The following is a 23,441-nucleotide window of genomic DNA, read 5'->3' as shown; positions in this document are numbered from 1 at the left end:
CACAAACTTGGCACTTGCCGTTTGTTTATGTAGCTTTCAAAACTGCGCTAATGGATATAACTTAGTTGCGGTAACTTCGCCTTAAGTTGCATTATTACACCAGAACTCGAGTTTTACGGGATAATTAGTGGGATTTCTATGACCCAGAGTACGTTGGTCCACTGCTGCCGTCAAATAAATTTCAAGAACGGAAAATTGGCACTAAAGTAGCTTTCTCATCATAGTGTTTTTTAGTTGACGATCGCAGTGTATAACGCTCTCTGGCTGTGAAAGTTGCTTTAGAATATGATGTTTTCCAATACGAATCTTGTATATTGCTTTATATTCTGATTTTTTTGTATATTTTAGTCGAAACTCGAAATAAAAACAATACTGTCCGCCTAGAGCTTATTAAAGCTTATAAAAAACTAAACCTTTTTGGAACGCAGCAAAAACATGGCCTAAAATAGAAAATAAAATCCCCAAACTCATTTCGCGCTCACAACAAGTGACGTAAGCGGGTCTAAAATACGGAGCTTAGCAGTTCCCATACAAAATGGCGATATATTTTTTCAAGCTTAGCCCAAAGAAATTCTGTAAACGTCGGGCTCCACTTGCATTTCCTGCTGAGCAATCCAAAATGAGCTTTACGACACTCGGCTAACGGTGTGCTTCAGCGGAATGTGACATTTATTCTCTTAAAGTTCTTTTTTCCACGGCCACTCGGCGAGGCAAAGGCAACGTGGGCCTAATGAGCCATGTAGGTACAATAAAAAGTATCTACTGTTTTCGTTTTCCGTTCCCGGCCTTTTTTGTCAAGAAATCGGTCGATAAATATTTTGACAGTGTTCGGATTTCAAACGGATTTTTGGGCGGGTAACTTTTATGACTGTTTTATCAATTTATCAATCTTTTACAAACTTGCTTGTTTTATCTAGGTATCTATGTACTATGTATTTGTATACTTACCTACCTAAATATAATAATATACAAGTTCCGTAGACGGCTGAATTATGCGGTGGCTTGAATATTATAACTGAAATTTCTACACGAAAATGTTGCCTTAATTCATGTTAAACGTTTAAAACTGAGGTGTGAATGACGCCGGACGAAAAGTATTTTTTTTATTATTCTTTGGAACATTTGAATTCATAATTCTTTTCTAGACAGTGGCCAAATGATGGTAGGTAAACTTTTTCAGTTTCATTTTTTTAATAGTAACCTGCGTATATGTAAAATACTAGTAAATTTCGTAGTAGGTTCGTACATTATAAACCCTTGGTAAATATACATGTAGTAGCTACAATCACTGGCATACAATTTAATAGTCCCACAAATTAGACCACCCTCATCTTTGATTCATTTCGGCCCATTACACCTTTGGTAGCTACGACTGTAGGTATATGGTATATAGTATATACAGGGTGGAAAGGATTTTATGCGTGAATGGTCGTTTATAAATTCCTGAATAACATTATTATTATTCGATAAGGCCGCTTTTTTGTACTGTCACAAAAATTTTAGGGTCTAATTTTATATATTTCATAATTTAATGGGGTTCAAACACCGTTTATTGTATTGCATCAATTTTATCGGCTACCTTGTGCTTTTTTTATATCATCATTTTTATGGCATCAATTTATTTTGCATTTCTTTTTACCTATTGCTTTATATGACTGTCCTCGGTCAATGATAAAATTTTACCTCGTACATTCTACATAGGAGGGTCAAATTACACTAGCACACTCTGCTCTTACCCTAGTTACTAATTTTCAAAACGTTTACAGTTTACATAAGTATTTATTCGATTTCGGGGCAGCTGTAGCGACATTGGATATTATTTTCATAATATTTTATGAAGGTTACCTATTTACATTAAGTTTTCGCACATTAATAAATAGTGGGCGTTATTGTGGGTGGACGAAATGGGGTTTTCAGAGATACATAAATAACTAGTACAATAACGTAAACAATAAGTAGTACAATAACAAAAGGTAAAATGATTCATAATCTATTTTATGAACTTACACAACATACTATACTGACTACTTAAATTAATGATTCAAGTAAATCATTATATTTTTCACAATAATTTTTATATCAAAATTTGTCTTCCTTATGCATTACCATCACACAGAAGGAGACAAACAAACAAATGTCAAACATATAACAGCACTTTTTCATTACGAAGGAAAGTGAATAAATAAATAAAGCTCATGCACAGCACATGCAAGACCTAATTCGAATTTGCTTTGGCAAGGACTGCCTTTTGAGAGATGAAAGAAATAAATCCCGTATTTTACATTTATTTATGTGCTTCCGCTTGTCTCGTTACTGAACGTATGTGGATAGTATATACTTTCATATATTTTTGCTGAGTTTTCCCCTTTTCAGATTTTTTTAAATACAGAAACAAAGAGCTAAGATTTGCAATAAATGTCAGACTCTATTGTCACTTTGCTATCGCGAGAACTTTCACAACAATCAAGGAATTTCGATAATTAACACATTGCTAAGTACACTTTAACTAAATCAACAATCACTGTATATATTTTGTATCTTTGTAGCATAAGACCGTGGTCTCTCATCTTGGTCACTAATTAGATTCTGAACGAAAAGCGGTTTAACTATTCAAACCAATTTCTGACTAATCTTCGACACACCACACAGGGTAATTTAAATGCATACCTACAAACGAAACGCTTTAAATGCCTGTAGATCAATTTGAAAATTCTATTTGCAATGAAACCAACGCTGACTGAAACAAATACCTGAATTTCACACCGAGAATCCCCGAGTGACAAGGCTGGCACACGCCGCAAGATTTAATATTCACCTTCCGGAATCTCTCTACAATTGTTTTACATTTGATATTACACTTTGTAAGCACATTATGGGGTGTGAGTGTAACGTGCACGTCAGCGACTGACGACAATGTGACTGATCCCTCCGCCACGGTGACAACCGTAGATCAGATCTAGTTTTTGTCACCGACGCAGTCACAAGAAGATTTTTTTTTTCATCCAACCCATCACGTCCCCACTGCTGTGGCACGGGTCTCCTTCCATTGAAAGAAGGGTTCAGGCCTAGTCCACCACGCTGGCCTAGTGCGGGTTGGTAGACCTCAACACAAGCAATACAAGAAGAATTTTAGCATATTATTATAAATTTTTATCCGCTATACATTCGAAACATTGTAAATTGCAAAGCTAAGCTCTCCGATCGCATAGTCCAAGTTAACATGACACGTACAAAGTGTGAGATGCCCTCTTCACTTAGCCGTATAATATGAGGGTAGTTCCACACGATCAAAGGAGTGACTCCCAGCTGAAGTGGCCTCAGCCTCGCCTCGGGCGACCTTCGCTCTTAATATCAAAGAAAAGTGGAAATTGTCCGGTGTTTTCATGAATGAGCCTATTTTTAACTTGCCCCGTGACACAGAATGTTTGTCGGGTTTTTATGGTTATTGAACGTGGATTGGCTTTCGAAGAATGTGTTTTGTTAAGACCCTTTGGTAGACTTGGTAGCTAAACATTCCAGATTTGATTACAGGTATTAAATTGTGTTTTTAAATGTTGCTGTCCCAATTTATTTATTTAAGTTTAGGAAGAGAAAAAAGAGTATTTATTACATTGACTATATTATGTTTATACATAATAGAAAATACGGATCGTATGTTATGAACTTTTGAACCACTTTATTACAGGAGTAAGTATTACCTAAGTTCATAACTACAATTTATTCACAGTTAATGTCTGTCACTTTATTGATTTCCTATAAAATTGAGTAGCTGAACTAGGTACTTAAGTAATTATTTTAAAATGTAACAAAATTTAGTGTGATTTCCCTAAGTTATCTTTATACAAATTTATTTAAATTAGAGGAAATATGGCTTGCTGTTAAAGTACTATGTATTTTTTTATAAAAATCTTTTTTTTAATTTTTAACTCATTTCGAACCAATAAACTTTTAAGTCTTAGCACCAATTTCATTGTTTATACGTTTTGATCGTTCATACATCCACTGAAACACTTGACCAAATGAAACAGTCCGTGTCACAACCCCTCTGTGGTCGCAACACGATCACATAACGACAGTATACGAACACCCTGGGTATCGATATTCCATTGACCCCATTCATTGTTATTATTGTTCTAACTTTGAATTGCCGTTTTTCTGTACCTTCATTTGTTTGTAAGTGTACAATTTTCACATATTTTTTAGGCGCTGTACCCAAAAAATATTTAATATATTCGATTTATTTATTTATTTATGACATGAAGACAGAAAAAGTAAGAAGTACACAAAGGCAGGCCTATTGCCAAGAAACAATTTCTTCCAGCCAACCCTTGGTTGGTGGAAAACTATCAAATAGTTATAATTACAAATGTTATAATTAATGACTAATAAAGTTAACTTGTTGTTATGCACACAGGCAGTCAGTACCTGTGTGTATAAATAGCTGTAAAAAGGATTGTATTTTTTTTCAGGAAAAAATAACTATTTTTGTGTATTTGTAGGAATACTAGGTGTCTGAACAGGTGCTGCCTAGTTCGAGGACGGATAGCCTTGTGTGAGATGTCCTCAAACCCCCATAAATATTACTACACCTAGTTAAACTAGCCATATAAATAGAGTCATTGTCATTCCAACTTCAGTGGCATAGCTCATAAAGCAGCGGTGTCACCACACCCCCCCTTTACCCCTCCCAACGGGGTTTTCCCCCCTGCGACCCCCCATTATCATAATAAGTGGGACACGCATCGCATTAAACGAGGTTAATTTAAACAGAGTCCTTACATTAGACGACCGGATGGCCGGAGGGGACAGTACGGTTACCGTGAGGTGACTGAGTTGGCACCTGAAATAAGTGAGTTGAGTAGTACAGTCTGACGCAAAGAAACCTGGCCCTGTCAGGTAGCTATCACACTGAACTAGGGGTTCGGTAACCCCGACATAAATAAAAGAAGCTTTTTTGGAATTTCATGTCATGCATGTTTTTTGATAGATCTGTGTTGGATCTTAGTATGATTAATTTATTTAAGTATTATTAAAGCTAGATTCTGCTTTGGGATCATCACATATTATGTGCATGGAATAAGACAATACTCATAGGCTAGAATATAACATTAAAAAAACTTGTAACACAAAAGAAAAAGTGGTGATAAGCGGTTCCCCTCATCTGGCCTAATCTTTATTGCCCTAAACTCGTTTCGCATAACTCGTAAGGTCTAAACTTTTTTGGTAGAATCATCACTTCGTCAAGAATTATGTGGCATAAGACTCGTTTCGTCTAAAACTCTTTTGGCACAAACTTGAAACACCTAAGTCTCGTTTGCTCTAATTGTTCGTATTGGTATTAATCTTGTTTCTCCTAATATTATCTTTACAAATACTATATTAAGTATGTTTTAAATGTACATATTGTGGTATTTTTCTCCTACATCCCGAAAATCACGATATTAAATGATCAAAATATCGAAAGTGAATGACCATTATAATTATTACAAACGCCATTAAACCCCATGGGATCGAAACCTAAAGATAGGTGCGACGACGAGCAAAGCGAGGAGGAGCGTGTTAGGTGCACATTATCGTCAAAAGCAAAGCGGAGCGCAGCGAAGCGGAGCGGAGCGTTTCCCACATAGCGGCCACAAATACAAGGCACCAGTTTGCGCTATGTAGGGAGACGCTCCATGAAAGTTAAAGCCAAACGAATATGATTACTTTATATAACCTATGCCATAGCATTATTAGGCTATTCAAGATTTGGCTATACCATTATTAGGCAAAACAATATTATGCGAAATAACTTTTTACTAAAAGAGATTTATGCCATACGATTTTCGGCGAAACGAGATTTTGACCAAACGTTACTATGCAATACGAGATTAGGCAAATAAATCTTAGGCCAAAAAAGGTAGAACCGGTGATAAGAAGTGGAGACTCCAGTCCTCCTGATCTTATCATACTAAGATCCAACACAGAGATAATCAATAAACATGCATGACATGAAATTCCAAAAAACCTTCTTTTATTTATATCGGGGTTACCGGACCCCAAGTTCAGTCAAACATTGCATACGATAGAGTTCCGTCGCCGTCGATACAATTGAGGTTCTTATTATAACTCAAGCAGAAAGTGAAAGTGTTCGTAAATTTATAAAAATCTTAGAAGTAGCTACTAAGTACCTACATACTTACTAGATACCTACCAAATACCAACCCACCCACTCACCCTTACACTTTACGATCACAAAGATCTGTTTGTGAGGCTTAGTAGGAGACACCTATTGTAGCAAAATGAGGAACAACATCCTACACAGTTTCAAAATATCAAGCTTAACATCCACAAATAACCTATTCAAACCCATAGACAAACCAGTCCCGCAAAACATCTCTCCACCTAACACAAGTGCCAACCAATTTAACCTACACTTTATAAGTAGAATGAAGCATTGTTGACCCGAGATAGCAGGCAGAATGACGGTATGCATAATAAACAAATTAACTCGGAATTTATGCCTCTACTTCTGTGTGATACTCGTATGACAGTGTCGGTACAAATGTTACACGGCACTCGTTATGACACTACTAGTAGCATCAGAATGTGCGTTTTGAAAGCATGCTTTGTATTTGTACCCTTATTAATGGGTTACGGGTAATCTGACACTTTGGTATGCAACAGGGTAAACGGTAATGTTATGGGCGTTTGAATATGGATGTGGGTAAAAGATAGAGCTACTATGGGTTGGGTAAGGAAAGTGGTAGTATTTAGTTAGCAGTAGTCTCTAATTTGAGGTGATAAAAATAAATGAGGCTTACGAAAGCCAAACTTAGGGGTTTCTAAGATAAAATATGAGTTGTTGGGTGCCTATTCCCTCAATACATCATTTAATAACTTAAAATCTTACTTACACATTTAGTGTATAATAATGTACCTTTTTATTTTTGTTTAATCCAATTAAATCGCGGTATTCGAGCGAGGCAATCGTTTATTTTATTTTTTTATTTATTTATTGTCGTAACGACGTATCGTTAGAGGCCTGTGCTGTGTCCAAACTCCAAGCGTAATCATACCGCCCAACCACCGACAAGCTTACACAATACCCGTTTTTCATTGGTCAATGGTTTGACAGTTCTAAACTATAACTCCGAGCTTACACAATACCCATTTTTCATTGGTCAATGGTTTGACAATTCCAAGCTAGCACTCCGCGCTTACATAATACCCGTTTTTCATTGGTCCATAGTTTGACAGTTGTAAGCTAGCACTCACCTCATTGGTGTTCCAGCGGTGCCGCTGCGCCGCGAAGTGCTCGGCGCGCGGCAGGCTCTCCAGGTTCTCCGGCAATTTGATTGGCTCGCCATCTGCAATAAATATAATCTTTTAATGATACGGCAAATTGAAGCGAAAACTCTTTGCAAGAGGTTTTTGGTGACTAAATTTACGAACCAGCAGCAGTAGTCAGTACCAACCAGTCAGTCAGTACAACATATTAGCAATCAACAATACCTCTTGTTGTTGGGCATCGTCTATTTGACAAACTGACATAATGAGCATTAATCTAACAGATAAGCGATGCTTCTTACCTATTGTTGATTGCTAATGTGTGTGTTAATATGCTCGGGAACAATATAAGTACTTAGATAAAGTCATCGGCGCTGGAGCTTTCTTTAAGTATACGGCCTAAAACTGGTAGCTGTTAGTCCGGGTTGAAAAAAAGTGGAGGACATACAGAATATTCCAGCTACTCGGGAAATTCCTATGTCCAATGTCCATCAGTAAATTAATAACGGCTAGTGATGATGTTGAAGATGGCAGTCGCATGGAATCCAATAAATAGAAATTGAGGAAACGACAGTTTTACTACCCACCGCTTTAGTGCGAGCAATTTATATACTTCCTACCAAAATTGCAGAGTTTTCACACCATTTTCACCCTTACTCCACGATGATAAAATCCATGGTGGCTAGACCAAATAGTTTTACCCCTAAAAACGATAAAACCGCTGAAAGTAGGTGCAAATGGCAGAATTTGGAAACATACGTCACGTCTGCATCCCTCTTGGTAGGGTAACCATAATACTACAAATTTACGTGGACATAGCAAGTACTCAATAAGGATTTTGATAAATTTTCGTTTTTCTATAGAAGTTTTACAGATTTTTTAAAATTTTTGTCCAAAGTCATGCATGAAAGAAGGCACTTTTTCATTTACCTGGTTATTTACCGACCAATGTAAATTATTTTTGAATAACACAATAAAAAATTGTACCTAGCTCATTTTAAAAAAGCCGCGGCGTTGCCTGTTCGTGATCTCCACCGAGAACTCGTCACCCCATCGTTATCGGTTCTTCGGCAGATATGACCAGCCCACTGCCACTTCAGCTAGTTAAACGGTGAACGTTAACTTTATAAGATCCCATCTCTCAATATAATTGCCAAGGTAAAATTAAATCGCCTTTAAACATCAATCGAACCACTCAATCGATTTCAAACTTCCTTTAGGTTGGCTGGTCCTACTAGGTCTAGCGTCTTTTATTAAATTTGGTCGAATTTCCTGTAGAATAAGTGGGAAATGTACCAACTAATTCGTTTAACACAGAAACCCTACATCCGCTCAAACAAACCATTTCCTACTCCCACTGTCACAAGCAAAACTGATCCTTAATTTATTTGACTTAACGTGCTTTATGAAGTTACTGCGAACTGTCGCTTACACCGGGCCAGTTGCAGCCCCCTACTTGTTGAAATTCTACTGCCGTCCATTTAACTAGTGCTTTAAATGTAGGCTTTAGTGGATAGGGTTAAGGTTTGTATTGCTCTGAGCTGTAAGTTTTCAGGCAGGCGAGAATTTTGCTGATCTTGTGCCCTGCTGCTTGAGCGAACAGTAATTTTTGGACGAATCTTGGCTTTTCATGCTTTGTCTGGCTTGTTGAAATAAATAAATTGTTTTTTCGGTACTCACCACTGCTTTGTATCTGTGAACGGCTTTTATTTACAATTAAGTATGCCTAATATGAAATCCTTAAGTTAATCTTATTAGCTTTGTAAAAAAAACTTATTTTTTTGGATTTTGAGTCTTTAGGTATCCTTACTACGCTGCGGTGGTCCACTGCAGTTTTTAACAATGTCATCTAGATGTGCATAAATTACAATCAACTCATTGGTACCTATCATGAAAAGCCTGAGTGAAGTGGGGCCCTTTAGGATATTAGTGAAACAACCGAATTCTTCGAGTGACGTTTATTAAGGGTCAGCAATAGGCAATCGAGGGTTGGCATTGTCATAGAATTATGTAGTAAATGATGCTCTACAGCCTTGAAAAAAATCACACAGGTAGCCGAAGAGTCTAGCTAGGTGCTGAATCATTCTAATTTAAGTAAATGCTTATGGATAACTGTAAATTAATTACGAAAAACCAGTAAATCACACTCCCGTATTGTAACAACTGTGTCGTAATTATCAAGAATTTTCATATGATTCTTATCAAATTATAAAGATAAATGCTTGGACTAGGCGCTAAATACCTTGTTTTTTAATAAACACACACCTATTTTGTGTAAATTAATCCCAAACTTGAGCAATTTTTATCCCTCAAATCTTCATACAAATATCTATGGCGGCTTTCTGTGTTATAAAATCATAAACACAAGCGACGTTTGACTCAGTCGGCCGGTGGCCTCCAAAGAAGGGTCACGTCGGTTTAGGCGGCACTGACAGCTCGCGATCTAATTGTGTACAGACACAAAATCACTGCACATTGGTTGTCATTGCACTTTTTCAACTTTTATGACACCAACATAATTTGATTTGAAATTGAGGAAGCATAATTCTTATACTATATTCAATAAATTAAATGATAATGTTTTTTATTAGTTAAGTCCATGGTACTTCTTGATTAAATTATAATTATTAATGCCTAACTAAAACTCACTAATATAAAATTAAAATTAAACTAAAAAGAAGATGCTGGCCAGATCGCTGCCACTGTCGGGTAGGGTACCCAAGACGCTGGCCGCGTTACCCCGCTATGTAGCGATGCTTAGCCTTTGTGATAGGTAAGTGCCAGCCCTAGGGTCCCTTGAGACTTCTATTAGTCTGCTGCTGATGTCTTTAAAAAGCTGACGTGCCTCCCCACGGCCCTGGTATGAGGAGCAGGAATATAGTGAATGGATCTAAGTGATGACAATACGTAGGAAGATTAGGTTAAGATTCAAAAACACAGTCTCATGGTGCTGGTTGAGGCATGGTCTCGTGAGGATCTGATGAGGGCAGTAACACGGAGGTGACTGAATTTTATTTCAAAGATTTAATAGCTAAAAGCATCGAGTTTGGGCGCGGTGGTAGCTCAGTCGGGTAAGCGCCCGCTTCTCACGCAAGAGATGCGGGTTCGAATCACGGCGCTGACATGTACCAATGAGTTCTTTTAACTTAAGTACAATGTATACCATCGCTCTAACGGTGAAGGAAAACATCGTGAGGAAACCTGCATATCTAGATTTAGCACATCTAGATATGTGAACCCACCAACCCGCAGTGGACCAGCGTGGTGGGAAATGGTTCAAGCTTAGGAAGGCAGTTTAGACCTTGGGGATATGCACGAAGGTTCCACTCGAGAGAGCCAGGTGCAGGTACTTACACCCCCACAGACAATAGAATAGAATCGAGTTTGGGCTATTAAGTATGTTTTTCAAAGAGAGAGAGAAAGATATTTTAGGTTTCCTCTGGATTAGTTAGGTTTACTGGGTTTACTAAATTCATTCGTAACGTAAAATTGTCAATGACATTTCCATCCTCGCTTTTCACGCACACAAATCACAAACTCATGCCTTGTTCTAGGAGCAGGGTCTACCCTGGTGCATTTCCATGACCACTTTTCATTAGCGTCCCACCGGTTTCGATGCTCAGCGGAATAGCACCATTAACCATTATTATTCTGAGATATCATCACTTCTTATTCTGAGTTACCCAACATAAAATCACGCCATCTATTGAAATCATTTTTTAAATTAGGATTTGTCTATGGTGTGGTCCCCAAATTTAAGGGTAAAAGCCAAATAATTATATTTTAACCTTTTTTTATACCTATTATATTAAAAGACCTATTCAACGATACCCTACCTACACCATCAAAATAACCGGAAAAAATATCAGCCCCAATTTACTTGTATGGGAGAGGGAGTACCCCAATTTTTTTTGGGTACTCCTCATATCTATGCGAAATATCAGCTTGATATCTTTACCCGTTTCTGAGAAAAAGGGCAGTGACAGACAGTCAGTCAGACAGACGGACAACAAAGAGATCTTATAACGGTTGCTTTTTTCCTTTTGAGGTACGAAACTCTAAAAATATGAAAAAATATTATTCTGCCACCAAAAAATATACTTACAAACATACATACATACAATCAAAAAACATTACTCTCCTCCTTCGGCAGTCGGGTTAAAACAAGTGAGACTGTTTCTGAACTTTTGTTCTACGAGTTTTAAAAATTAACCAAAAAAAACCTTTATCATAGAAACTTTGTTGACACGTGACTTTTTACCATGGAAAACGAATTATTTTTTTCGCGTTTTTGCAAAACTCGTAGAACTAAAGTTGTTCAGAATGACCCCTTGAGTCATCCCCTTTCGGCTTAGTATACCCTTAGTATAACTTATTATCTACACTTTAATACCTGTAGTTACCTTTCTACAAGTAAATACCACATTTGTTTAGAAATCTAATCGGGTTCCGAGTATGGAGAAAAGTGGCACCCCTATTAATTTCTACTCTTTCCTGGTGCTTACCAGTGTAATTAAAAATTAAACTTACCCTCAAATCACTACTTGAAAATAATTGTCAATAAAGTTGGCGAGTAAAAGTTTATCGACCTACTGTGCAAACTTACATGTGTGCGTGTCACTGCGTGTGCTGTGTGAAGAGCATTGAAAACCCAAAATTGGCGCGGCACGTCACCCTGTACGGGCCCTTAAGTGTCCAAATAAGGGTAGACATAGAGCTAAGGCTATGAGTAATACACACACTAAGATACGTAGGTTACCTACATACACACTTCACACTTTCCTGACTACCATCTCGACTTTTGCATCTATCATCTCTCCTCTAGTAGGTGAGTAGGTATAGTACTTTATAGGACTTGTGACTTTATTTATAATTACAATGGTTTCTCATTAGGTTAATTTAAAACGGTTCACACTAAACAAAATGCAGACAATTTTATACTTTGTTTTTGTATGGGACACTTCTTACATAAGTATATTTATCTACCTGTACCTACCTAGTTAGCTACCTACCTACATACTTAAGTAGATGATATAATTGATAGTCGACATTATATCAGTCAAGGTCAGGAGTCTTCACATCATAGTGACTTGTTCTTTACATCATATTGACTTGCGCTCTTTTGAACCGTATACGAAGTGAAGAAAGAGGGGTGTTATAAGTTTTTGTGTATCTGTGGTAACGTAGTAGCTCCCAAACGGCTGAACCGATTTCCGTTCTGAGTTTTCTTAGCTACATTTTGTCAAAATCGGCTTAGCCGTTTTCAAGTTATGCGACTTGTAGTGTTGAATGTTGGGGGATTTTAACGTTCGATGCATTACCTAGGTTATTCATAACTCGTTGGTCGCCTAGCTAAGTGACGAGCCCCTTGTTTATCTGCTAGATATTATCACAAAGATAAGTATAATCAGTGATTAGAATATCATTGGGTACCTATAATTTTGTGGTATAATTTGTTACTGAGTGATGCAAAAATTATGAATGGCTTGCAAATTGTAAACCAAGTATGGCTAATAAACTTTTTAATTTTCTCGATTTGGCCGAAGAGATAAAACACATTTTATTCTTGTAAGGTTTTCATTTATTCAATTGAGATGCTGGGTTATTGTATTAAATAAAATTAGGTATATAATCGTAAGCATTAATTAACATAGCATGTGGTATTAAGTAACTCAAAACATTTATACTTATGTCTTATTAGTTATAATAAATCATGTTTTTGTATTTAAATACTTATGGCAAAATTCTTGACTTCGTAATTACTATGCAGAACCTTGGGTTTGTAACAATGTTATAGCTCTTTGTCAAAATACTGTTTTTTGACATGGTCCAAATTATTTACATAATAAAGAAGCCAACTGTGTAGTAGGTAAGTATAAAAAAACTTAAAATATTGATTAATCTCACAGCCCAATATTTATAAGCGGTGCAATCAATTATTGTTTAGGTGCAACTAAAATTATTGTCATTTAAAACCATTGTGTATTGTAATAAGTACTTACTATACAAGTATACAATTATAAATGAGGTGTCGTCATTTGTCATTTATCATCAATCATTATAATTATTATACATAGGTATTATAGCAAAACACTGCATATAATTTAGTAATCATCATTCAAGTTATCGTTATAATTAATCATCATCATCATTCAAGTTAACCAGTTTTTATGAAGTTTAATCTAGTAAGAGCATAAAGATTTTTGAAAATATAAATTATTAAAATATCAAAAATAAAATTTTGAATCAATTATAAATATGGACTCTCATTTATTCTGAATATTTAACATTCAGCTTGCCTTAGGTAATGGTTAATTGATATAAATAAATTAACTTTTGTTTGTGATAATATTACATTACTACCTTTCCCACATCGAAAATTTGCTGCACCGTTACCATTTTTTTTATTAAAAAAAACATCATTATTTTTTATAATTTAGCTTATGAATGACATTAAAAATGTACTGTACATTTGTGGACTGGCTATGTAACTATACTATTAATACATTGTGTTAATTTCTCAAAATTGTATTCTATATAAATTTAACTAAGTATATTTGTTCTTTTTTTAACATATTTTAAATAAAAATATATATATAATGTATAGCATTATTAACGGCATTCACTTAATCACACATATCAGCAGAGTCATCATGACAAACAAATGTAACAGAACAACAGGCATGACCAACAAAAACATAATAGGTACAACGGGCTAAAATTGTTCTTAAAATCCGCGGTTCACATCACATTCAATCCTTATTTCTTCTTCTTTTCAACTGCCTTTTGGCTCGGTTGCACCAGTGCGACGCACTTCTGAAGGATCTCCGTGAAAATCAATGTCCCAATAAACACGAGCAGCGTTCCCAACCAGTGGCCCAGAGTGAACGGGTTCTTGAAGTAAACGATCGAGAATATCAGTGACACAAACTTCCTCAGTGTCACCGTCAGGGTCACCGTCAGCGACGCGCATTCCGTTGTTAAAACATACACGGCACTGATGCATAATCCCTGTGTCACCACGTAAAGGATCAGCCAGACCACCTGCCGCGGCAGACTCACCCCAAACACCTCCATCATAGGGGTCTCTTTGGCTAAACTCAGGTGGCCAAGTAAATTAGGCGCCGTCGGCAACCAAAACACAAGTGGCAGTAAATGAGTGTAGTATAACGCTTCCCAAGGGTGCTTGCCGTACTTTGAGTACAAGGACTCTTGGAATATGCCCATTCTGGCTGAGACGAAGAGCGCAAAGGTCAGGATGGCAATGCCGAGGCACCACCACAGCCAATCAATGAACTTGAGTCGTTCTTCCTCTACCGCATCTGTTGAGGTTTCTCTCTGGGCCTTGACGTCACCACTGGATTGGATCGTGCATACCGCTATTCCGGCGGAGATCATGAACACGGCTAAGTATTTCAGAGGGGGGTACTGTTTCTTCAATATCCACACTCCCATAGCCATATTGGCCATCAGTGACCCGGCTCTGAATATCATGTGCAGTGGCATAGCTATGTTAAAGTCGAAGGCGTAGTTATTAGCCACACTGCTTGTCCAAAAGAATCCGACTAGTAAAAGGTACTGTTTGAAAGGTATGTTTCTCTTGGCTGTTCCGAATTTGCCGACGGTGCAAAATCCAATAACTGCTATAAAGAGAAACTGTAGGAACGTGACTAGATTTCCCGCCCCCGGGTCTTCTTTGACCACCAACTCTAAGAAAACGACGTTGGAGCAACATCCGACGAAAACCATCGAAATGGCCAAAGCCGCCATCACCGAAACCATTTTGATTTCTGAAAAAATAAGAAAAAAAAATTAAAAAGATATTCCGATACCGGGAATCGAACCCGAGCCTCCTGGGTGAGAGCCAGGTATCCTAGCCACTAGACCATATCGGATGTTACACTTCAATTTCAAATTTGTGTAAGTATAGAAGCGGTCTTAACTGCTGATATACTTACTTACTTTTTGTTTTGTATAAAAAAATAGTAATTAATTAATGACTATCAGTTAGCTACAATGCCACCGTATCTTTCTACTTGAAATACAGACAAATTTAATTAAATCAGCAGAATACTATAACAAAACGTTAAAATGTAGACATAATCTTGAAAAATCAGTTCTCAAAAACATTGTTATCTACACCGAATACACCGATACTGCTGATAAGGTTTAAACGTCTCAAGGTTTAATTTAATTATAATGGGAACTCATCGATATAAATGACTTAAGTACACAAGTAAAAAATATACAAGGCGCATTTGAGGTTATACTACCAAGATGCTCAGATTATAGTGAAAATCAATGGTACTTACATTTATTAACACTCCTTCAATTAAACTTAGGTAATTTTGAAAGTAAATAAACTTAAAAACAGCTGTAAATACACTTTAATGTCATTGTAGTGTTACGAAGTGTCACTCTTTGGGCAGTCGATGCCTGTGTGCGTGTGTTGTGTTTGTGTGCGGCCGTGGCCTTGCGTCATACGCATGCGCTTATCGGCTGTGTCGGTAAAGAAGCACACGGTTTTAGTTTCTAGAACTGTCCACAGATGGCAGTGTTACGAGTAAAGTTAGAAGTAGGTATTTAATACTTTTCATAGGTATTTTTCTAGTTTATCAATATGCTAGATGTTATCAAGTAGATATTTAAAGAAATTCTATTTATCCAAATACTTAATTTTGATTAAGTAGGTATTTTAAATTGTTATTATTTATTTATTTAATACTTTATTGCACAAATATGAAATATAAGTGTACAAAAGGTGGACTTAATGCTAAATGTTATTACGTAGTTAGTATTTTCTTAAATCATCGCAATAGTAACTGTAGTATATAGTGCTTCTTCATTGGTTATAAACTGTAACTTTATTCTGACACAATTAATTAAGTACTTAAAGTACCTACTCTGATTTAATTTTAGAGTCAGACATTTTCGAAAAGGTAAAGAAAAGAAAACTTACTACTACTAATAGTTACTTATAACTTTTTGGAACAACCTGCCTTTCTAATCGAAATACCTACCTATACCTACTGGGTATATAAATCTTCTCTCTAATAAATTTCTATGATAGATGATCTAGTAAATCTAGTTTCCAATATTTTTTTAAAAGTATTTTATGTTCACAGATCACTCGAGTGATCTTCAGTCTATCATTCATCAATCAAGATGGCGCTGTTTTTGCTCCCGACGAAAAAGGTCGGATATTGTGTTGGACTCCGTGTTCTAAATTCAAAAGGAGGCTAAACTCGGTGGCAGTGGCCTTTGAAGCTTTGACATGTTGACGTTGGGCTATAAATCAGAGTGTCTAATGTCTATGGTAGAGTTTGTCTCGTCTGTAACTTTTGTTTTGCCAACCAGCCAGTATTTTTGTGTTATGTTGAGCACTGTACGAAAACATGGGTTAATGCTATCGAGTAGGTACTTACTCATAAACATAAGATAAAGGTATACGAAGGTGACAAATTCATGCATTTAGGATTATTGTATTACAACGTTTTTGGGCCTCTAGCTGAGTACCTATTTAATGACTTACATTTCTGCTCTCATGTCTAAGTAGGTATCTATAGCTTCTGGAAATAACGTTACCGTCAATAGATCAATAAAAAATAAACTACCAAAGTTTTAAAATGGATAAATTTATAAATAAACTTTCCCAACTTAAATCTGAATGGAAAAGCTAAAACTAAAATTGATACTTCAAGTTGAAAAGTGAAACACTTACTGTTATAGATTTTTTATCGTTATTCCCAAGAGTATTTGAGAAGAAGATTGACTTTTAATACTTGTTGAAGTTTTAAGGCTTCCACTATGCCGGCTTTAAAACTCTTTCACGGACTAATATAGTTTAAACCCGTATCGAGTGCCAGTCCCTACCAACAACAGTATGACCTGACATCATAAAATAATAATTGACTAACTAAATTATTAATCAACCAGGAGTAGACTATTAATAACTAAATTTTAGGTATATTTTCATGTATGCATAATTCCCATATCAATATAAGTGTAGCCTAAATAAAATCATGCAAGTTGATTAATAATTAATTCGCAATTAATCCGCCTGAATTTTCGAGCAACGGTCGAATAATTGGGGATGTTAATCTGAAAAGCAAATAGGAGGTATTGTGGCAAAATAGCGCAGAGCCGGACTACAGTCTTCGAAATATAATAGGCCCGTTTGGACAGCTGCACAAATTTTGATTCATGTAATACTTACATAAAAAGACACAAAATCTGGCGTATTATTTAACGGCCGAAAGTAAAAAAGAACATTAAATGCACCAAAAGTTATTTATTGTTTAGATTTTTTATGATTTAGATTTGACACCAGCTGTCATCCCATACATTTTGGAGCTGTCCAAGCGGGCCTCTGATATTTCGACGACTGTAGGAAATTAGGACAGGAACCAAATACAATACAGTGGGGTTACCACCACCGCATATTAGCAATGAAAGCCTTCATAAGCACCTTCGCCGCCTGTCAAAACTGATGTAACTTGTATGGATGGATCTGAAATATTGTTGTCGGTGGTGCTACGATAGCAGCCAAGTAAAGTCATAGGATTTTATTATTTTTTGTATAAAATATACAAACAGATTTTATAAATTACAGTCCATTTGGATTAGCATACGGTCTTTTACACGCTTGTCACACTTTGGTACCTCGTTAAACTGATTAAATCTAAAGATTTTGCGACAAACTACATATTATATCTAGAAGTCCTGAATCCGGCCCTGAGCACACATAGTCGGTGTGGAATGTCCGATATTGCATTACTTACGTTTGGCGCTGGCGGCGGCGGCGGCGGCGGCGGCGGCGGCGGCGGCGGCGGCGGCGGCGGTACGAACCAACTATTCTCTACGCTTGGCTTTGTTGCCGACGTGGCTTCCTCGAAGGTAAGGTCTGGGGTCACTATCGCTTATGAAAAACGATTTGGAGCCCATCTAACGTCTTCTTCTATCGTGTCAGTGAACATGCGCATTTTTTAATTTGTCCAGACCAAAAAGAAGCAAATTTGATAGCATATATACCGTAAAACTAGCGGACTTTAGCAATATACATACATTGTATGTATCTGACAGATATTATATTGCTGATTGCTAATAATTATGTCGGTTGTATTTACGATTCATGTCGCTATCAGACGTAACGATTGCATGACATCTTTAGTTAGTTCCTTTTAAATGTGAAGGTAGAGTAACCCTCTCGGACGTTTTCATATTTCACTTGCTTATTGTATGAATACATCTAGCCGTATCTAGGTCTCGTGTTTTGCTGGGACAGAGGTTGCTTTGGGAAGTAAGAAAATCAAGCTCCAATATTTAGATTAACGCTACTCGGTGTTGATAACATTAAATATAAATAAGTTTATATTATTATTATTATTATTATTATTATTCAGTATCTAGGGAGTTAAAATTAAAAGAGTTGTTTATTTTGCTTTGCCATCCATATTCACAATTTTTTTAACCTATACCTATGTACTTACAAATTTAGTCAGACAATACAATTTTATACCATAATTTATCTTCATTTTCACCCTATACCTAGATTGTAGAATATGTGCATGTGTGTAGTTTTAAGTAGTTGATAGTTATAAAACTTGTTGAGTGTACACTTTATAAACGGATAGGCTAGGGTGGGAGTCACGCATAGAACACTGTGCAAGCAAGTCTAATGAAAATAAAATATAGGCCACGGAATCAATTACGGGTTAAATTATATTGCACATATTGCAAAAGAGGTATAGGAGGTTACTCTAGGTTACGAAAAACTAAGTTTCTAAATTAACCACGACCCTTTCTTCCTTTTTCTCGATGTTTATCATTCGTTTTGTTTTTATAATATTCGTAGGTAATGTTATCCCAAGTTTCCGTAGCAATTTTTCATGAATATCGGATAAGCTGTTCTATAATGATGCGACTTTCAGTGTTGAATTTCGGGTGTTTTCAACTTTTTTATTTTATTTGTTAAGTGTAATAACTTATACAGGATGTTGCGAAAAGGGTATACTAAGCCGAAACCTACATGTGCAGCATGGTATATCTAAGCCCGAAAAATAATCAGATCTGAAAATTCGCGAAAAAATTAAAACATTTTTCATAGAAACTATTTTTGTGACCTTTTACTATGGAGAATGGAACTATGGAAATTTTTCGCGAATTTTGAAATTCGAGAAATTTGAAACCTGACTGTACAGTGTACACAGTGTACAATTCTTCATGCATCCGTCTGTACCCGGCCTAGCGTGGCAGGTGAGCGGTGAGCGATTAGCCTATCTTGATCCGCGGCGGAGGCCGAAACTTCGCCTAATGTGACAGTTGACGCTTATTAGATTAGCACCGACGAATGTAAATAGTTCCTATGTGTGCAGAGATACGGTCTAGAAAGGTTAAGTTTGCGAGAAGGGCGTGGTGTGTGTACGTCTATAAGATTCCAGTGATTCTTATTTTTATCTTATACAAAATCTTTTAAGTTACTGTTGGTTATTTATTTACGTTTATAGCTAGGCTTCTATGTAAGTCATCATTCGTGCAGTGCGTCATATTGAATTTTCAGTACTTAAGTCATATTGAAACAAAACATAGAGGATAGTTAAATTAATGTTATAAACTGGCGTGATACAAACAGTCGACTTCTCATGTTATTATAAATGCCTATACCACAAAGCCGCACAATACTCTGTCATCAACCTTCTTCTCCCAACCTCGAAGGTGACTTACACTTCGTGTCGTCCTGGCCATAAACAAAATAACCAACTTAATTAAAAATAAATAAAATAATGACTCTACCACTTACTGGCATTGAGCGGGTGGTGCTGCGTGCGCGCGTGGTACGCCGCGCCGGCGTACACTGCGTGTCTGTACCCCGCCAGCTTGACTCACTGCGCACACATGCTTCAATGGACAACGTACAACGCGGCTTTCTCGAGTTTGAACTTAGAAGCGGAACTAGTGGTGCAAGGCGGGTTCACAGTCAACGGTTTCTGGAACAAATGAAAGATAGGTTAGGGTTTGGAGGTTGTAGAATGGGGGGAGAATCATTAGTGATCGACCTAATGGCAGCATAATCCTACTAATATTATAAAAGCGACAGTTTGTGAGTGTGTGACTGTGTATGTTTGTTATTTCTTCACGTCAAAACAGCACAACCGATTTAAATGAAGTTAGCTGACACCCTGGATTAACACATAGGCTACTTTTTATTGCGGAATGCCCACGGGAAAACTTTAAGTCGAAGTGAAGCTCGCGGGATCAGCTATTTTACTCGATATACTAAAACTACAACTACAAATTCTAAACCAGAGGGCCTGTCGGCTAACGTGGCAATTCGATACTATTTTCGATACTACACAAACATATGGAAAAATAACAGCGCCAACGTAGTCACTTTTGGAACTAACAAATTTGCCTTACATTTTGACAGTGACTGTTGACGATACGCAACGTAAACGGAGGTTCGAAAATAATGTAATAACTGCACAGTGACAAAATCCCGCTTAAAATAAATACGTAGGTACCGACAAGTTTTTGTAAATATATTATACAAAAAAGTTCTTCTTTTTACATAAATAGCTAAGTACCTACCACTTTCCCAATCCCTTGGTTCACGGAACTCATCCCTAAGAGCCCTTCCCTACCCAAAACACTTGATCCATTATCTAACCATCTCCGAAACTTTTAACCCAAAAGACTCAAGTTGGAATAAAAATGTGATCTATATCCCGGGAATACAAAATGGCCTCTTTGTAATAAATGGAGAACTTCAATGTATAAGGTATAAGCAAAGTTGAGAATGTAGTATGTTAACTTTTCTCTGACTGAAACTTGATTTGAATGTACTTTAATTTGTAGTTGTTTTTATTAATCGCAGACAAAAGCAAAATCTTCTTTGCCAGAAAGTTTTAAAGAAGATAACATTAGTTATCTCTTTCACACGTAGACTCTTCGTCACTAGCAAAAGTCGCAAAATAGTTGTCGCCACATGGCTAGCTCATCAAAGTTGCAGCCTACGACGGCGTAGGCCGGCGTAGCAGGCGCTACGAAACTGCTACGAGCTACGAACGTACTGGCAACACAGACAAACGTTCCACTTTTAAATTTTCAAATTTTAAACTTCGTCTGTTGTTCGAGTTGTTACGCTAACCTCTTTGGCTATTTAAAGAGTACACAAATAAAACTACATAAGTAGGCATATAAAAATATTAGCTCCTGCTTGTTTGAACTAAACTTAAAATGAGAATTAAATAAATAAGCTACTGTAAATCCATGTCGAACATTGAGTTTATGGTTTGTTTGTCTGCTACCTCGACTTTTTATCGGAGCGACCCAGTTTTTCCACATTTTTATCCCAATTTAAGCTGGCTATGTACAAAACTTAATACCGAGGCTTATTCTATCATCATGTGACCTAAAACCTTCCATAACAGAAGCGTAATCTCGTCGCTACAAGAAAACTTATTATGAGATGAAGAAACAACTTTGAACAAAACACATGTGTAAAACAAAATAATATGGAAACTTTCTGCCGACGGTACAACAACAGGCCGCCACGCTCGCGGCAACACTCTACATAACCCCTAACAGCTCTTAACACAACGAGTTAAAACCCAAAGTCGGATGCCAAAATATTACCTTCCGATGTACAGTTGGACAATAAAATGCATATTATATAAGTGTATTTTGTTAGCAGTACGTGAGAAGCCAGTCCAAGTGAGCAACAGTCATAACTTCACTTATTACATTAGTGGAGAATTTTAGATTACAAATGTTGTTTTTCTTAGCGAAAAATCTCCAATTTATAGGCTTTAAAGGCGGCTCCACGGCCCGGGGGCTTGCATTTTGTATGTCGCGCGACGTGCGCACAGATTTGAACGTGTTTTGCGACCAGTGATACCAGTATGTACGGTCAGGGGCAGAGAAACGTGACCCTCCTCTGATAGTAACAATGCTTCTGAGTGGGGTCAGGTTTCCCTGCCGCTTACTGTACCTAGATAAATGTGTACCACAAACATAGGATTAACGGGTGTTTAACGGGAGAAAATATTAGCAAAGCATGGTGACTGAATGGAGAGTGGAAGTTAAGAAATTTGTTATTTTGTGGTTACGTTTGAATCGTCTTCATCAGACCAGATCATCTAGTGCTACTAGCATAGGCTTAGGCTCCAAAGCATACCAATGCCACAAAATTCTGATATCTGCCATCAAACTTCTGAAATTTCCTCACTCAACCTATCGACTGCCTACTCTACCTGTCTATTGTTTTTACTTCCTTACCTATTTAAGTATTTACCATACGCAAGGAAATATCTAAAATTCTAAAACAGGTGCCAACTACTTCCTGTCATCATTAGTCATCGACATAAACGTCGTATCTTTAAGAAGATAGAGAAGCACAACAACATACAAGATAGGGTTGCGTAAATCCCGCCCATTGACGTTCACACTTATCGTGGTCAGGCCATAATAATACTAAGATTACAAAATGCAATACTAACAACAAGCCAACGACCTAAGATTGACGGTAGGGGCTGGATTGATAGATAAAATGAACAAGTTGTAACGTAATTCGGGTGAACTTAACGTAAAAGGCGGTCTTATATTCTACTTAAATCGATTCACATACTTGATAAGTACATGTTAAAAGGAATGTAGTTTTAAACTCTAGTTTAAATAACTAGGTACTTAACGAATCAATTAGGTACTCCTTATTTTTATTATTATTATTTAGTTATTTATTGTACAAATATTACAAATAAAAGTACAAAGGGTGGACTTAATGCTAAAAGCATTTTCTGCCAGTCAACCCGCAGGAACCTCAGCCCAGTGAATAGATTGGATTGGGGACGTCGGTGAATAGTATTATAAGTATCTGCTATTACCGTGGTCGTAGGTTCTAAAAAATAGTAAGTACGATTTGGGGCAAATAGACTCTGACAAACTGGCAATGGTACCTGTAAAATTCCAGGTTTTCAGTCATTTTTAAAGGTTATTTGATTAATACCTACCTATGTAAATGTTTCTGTCTGATAGAACAACTAACAAACAGCCATCCTGTACATGTTTAGTGAAATAATTCTCAAATCACCGCGATAACAGCTCCTGTTATCTGCAGCTATGATATCATTGTGTATTTAGTTTTTACAAGAAAACACATTTTTCCTCATACAAAT

General features: G+C 36.8%; 2 protein-coding genes and 1 non-coding gene across 14 annotated transcripts in view; all 3 read right to left on the bottom strand.

The window, feature by feature from the left end:
* LOC105393460 (calmodulin-binding transcription activator 2) overlaps window positions 1-23,441 on the bottom strand; it is a 143,455-nt gene that overhangs the window by 71,696 nt on the left and 48,318 nt on the right. For 10 of the 11 annotated variants that reach the window (XM_048622488.1, XM_048622490.1, XM_038115168.2 and 7 more), the window contains exons 2-3: window positions 20,069-20,255; window positions 7,258-7,349 (exon numbers count right to left, since the gene is read on the bottom strand). The gene's annotated coding sequence lies outside the window, so the exon portion shown is untranslated. Of the gene's footprint in view, window positions 1-7,257; window positions 7,350-20,068; window positions 20,256-23,441 lie in introns of those variants that run through there. The other variant, XM_038115174.2, reaches the window with a different exon arrangement.
* LOC105393454 (UDP-xylose and UDP-N-acetylglucosamine transporter) lies at window positions 12,833-15,738 on the bottom strand. 2 transcript variants are annotated; one of them, XM_048622493.1, is made up of 2 exons: window positions 15,582-15,738; window positions 12,833-15,059 (listed from the first exon to the last, which is right to left on the bottom strand). In XM_048622493.1, the coding sequence occupies exon 2, from the start codon at window positions 15,049-15,051 to the stop codon at window positions 14,029-14,031; it is 1,023 nt and encodes a 340-aa protein (XP_048478450.1). In that variant the 5' UTR covers window positions 15,052-15,059; window positions 15,582-15,738; the 3' UTR covers window positions 12,833-14,028. The 2 variants fall into 2 exon arrangements, with proteins under 2 accessions (XP_048478450.1, XP_048478451.1); XM_048622494.1 differs by lacking the exon at window positions 15,582-15,738 and adding an exon at window positions 15,232-15,250.
* On the bottom strand, window positions 15,093-15,164 carry Trnae-cuc. The gene has a single exon. It is a non-coding gene; the product is annotated as a tRNA-Glu (tRNA).

Source organism: Plutella xylostella, chromosome 8 (genome assembly GCF_932276165.1).
Source record: "Plutella xylostella chromosome 8, ilPluXylo3.1, whole genome shotgun sequence".
NCBI classification, from domain to species: Eukaryota; Metazoa; Arthropoda; class Insecta; order Lepidoptera; family Plutellidae; genus Plutella; species Plutella xylostella.
The sequence above is the reverse complement of the archived record's forward strand: the minus strand, read 5'-3'. Positions and strand labels throughout refer to the sequence as shown.

Bases quoted from the DNA above. Each gene is read 5' to 3' on its own strand.
- LOC105393454 (XM_048622493.1), bottom strand. From the start codon at position 15,051: ATGGTTTCGGTGATGGCGGCTTTGGCCATTTCGATGGTTTTCGTCGGA.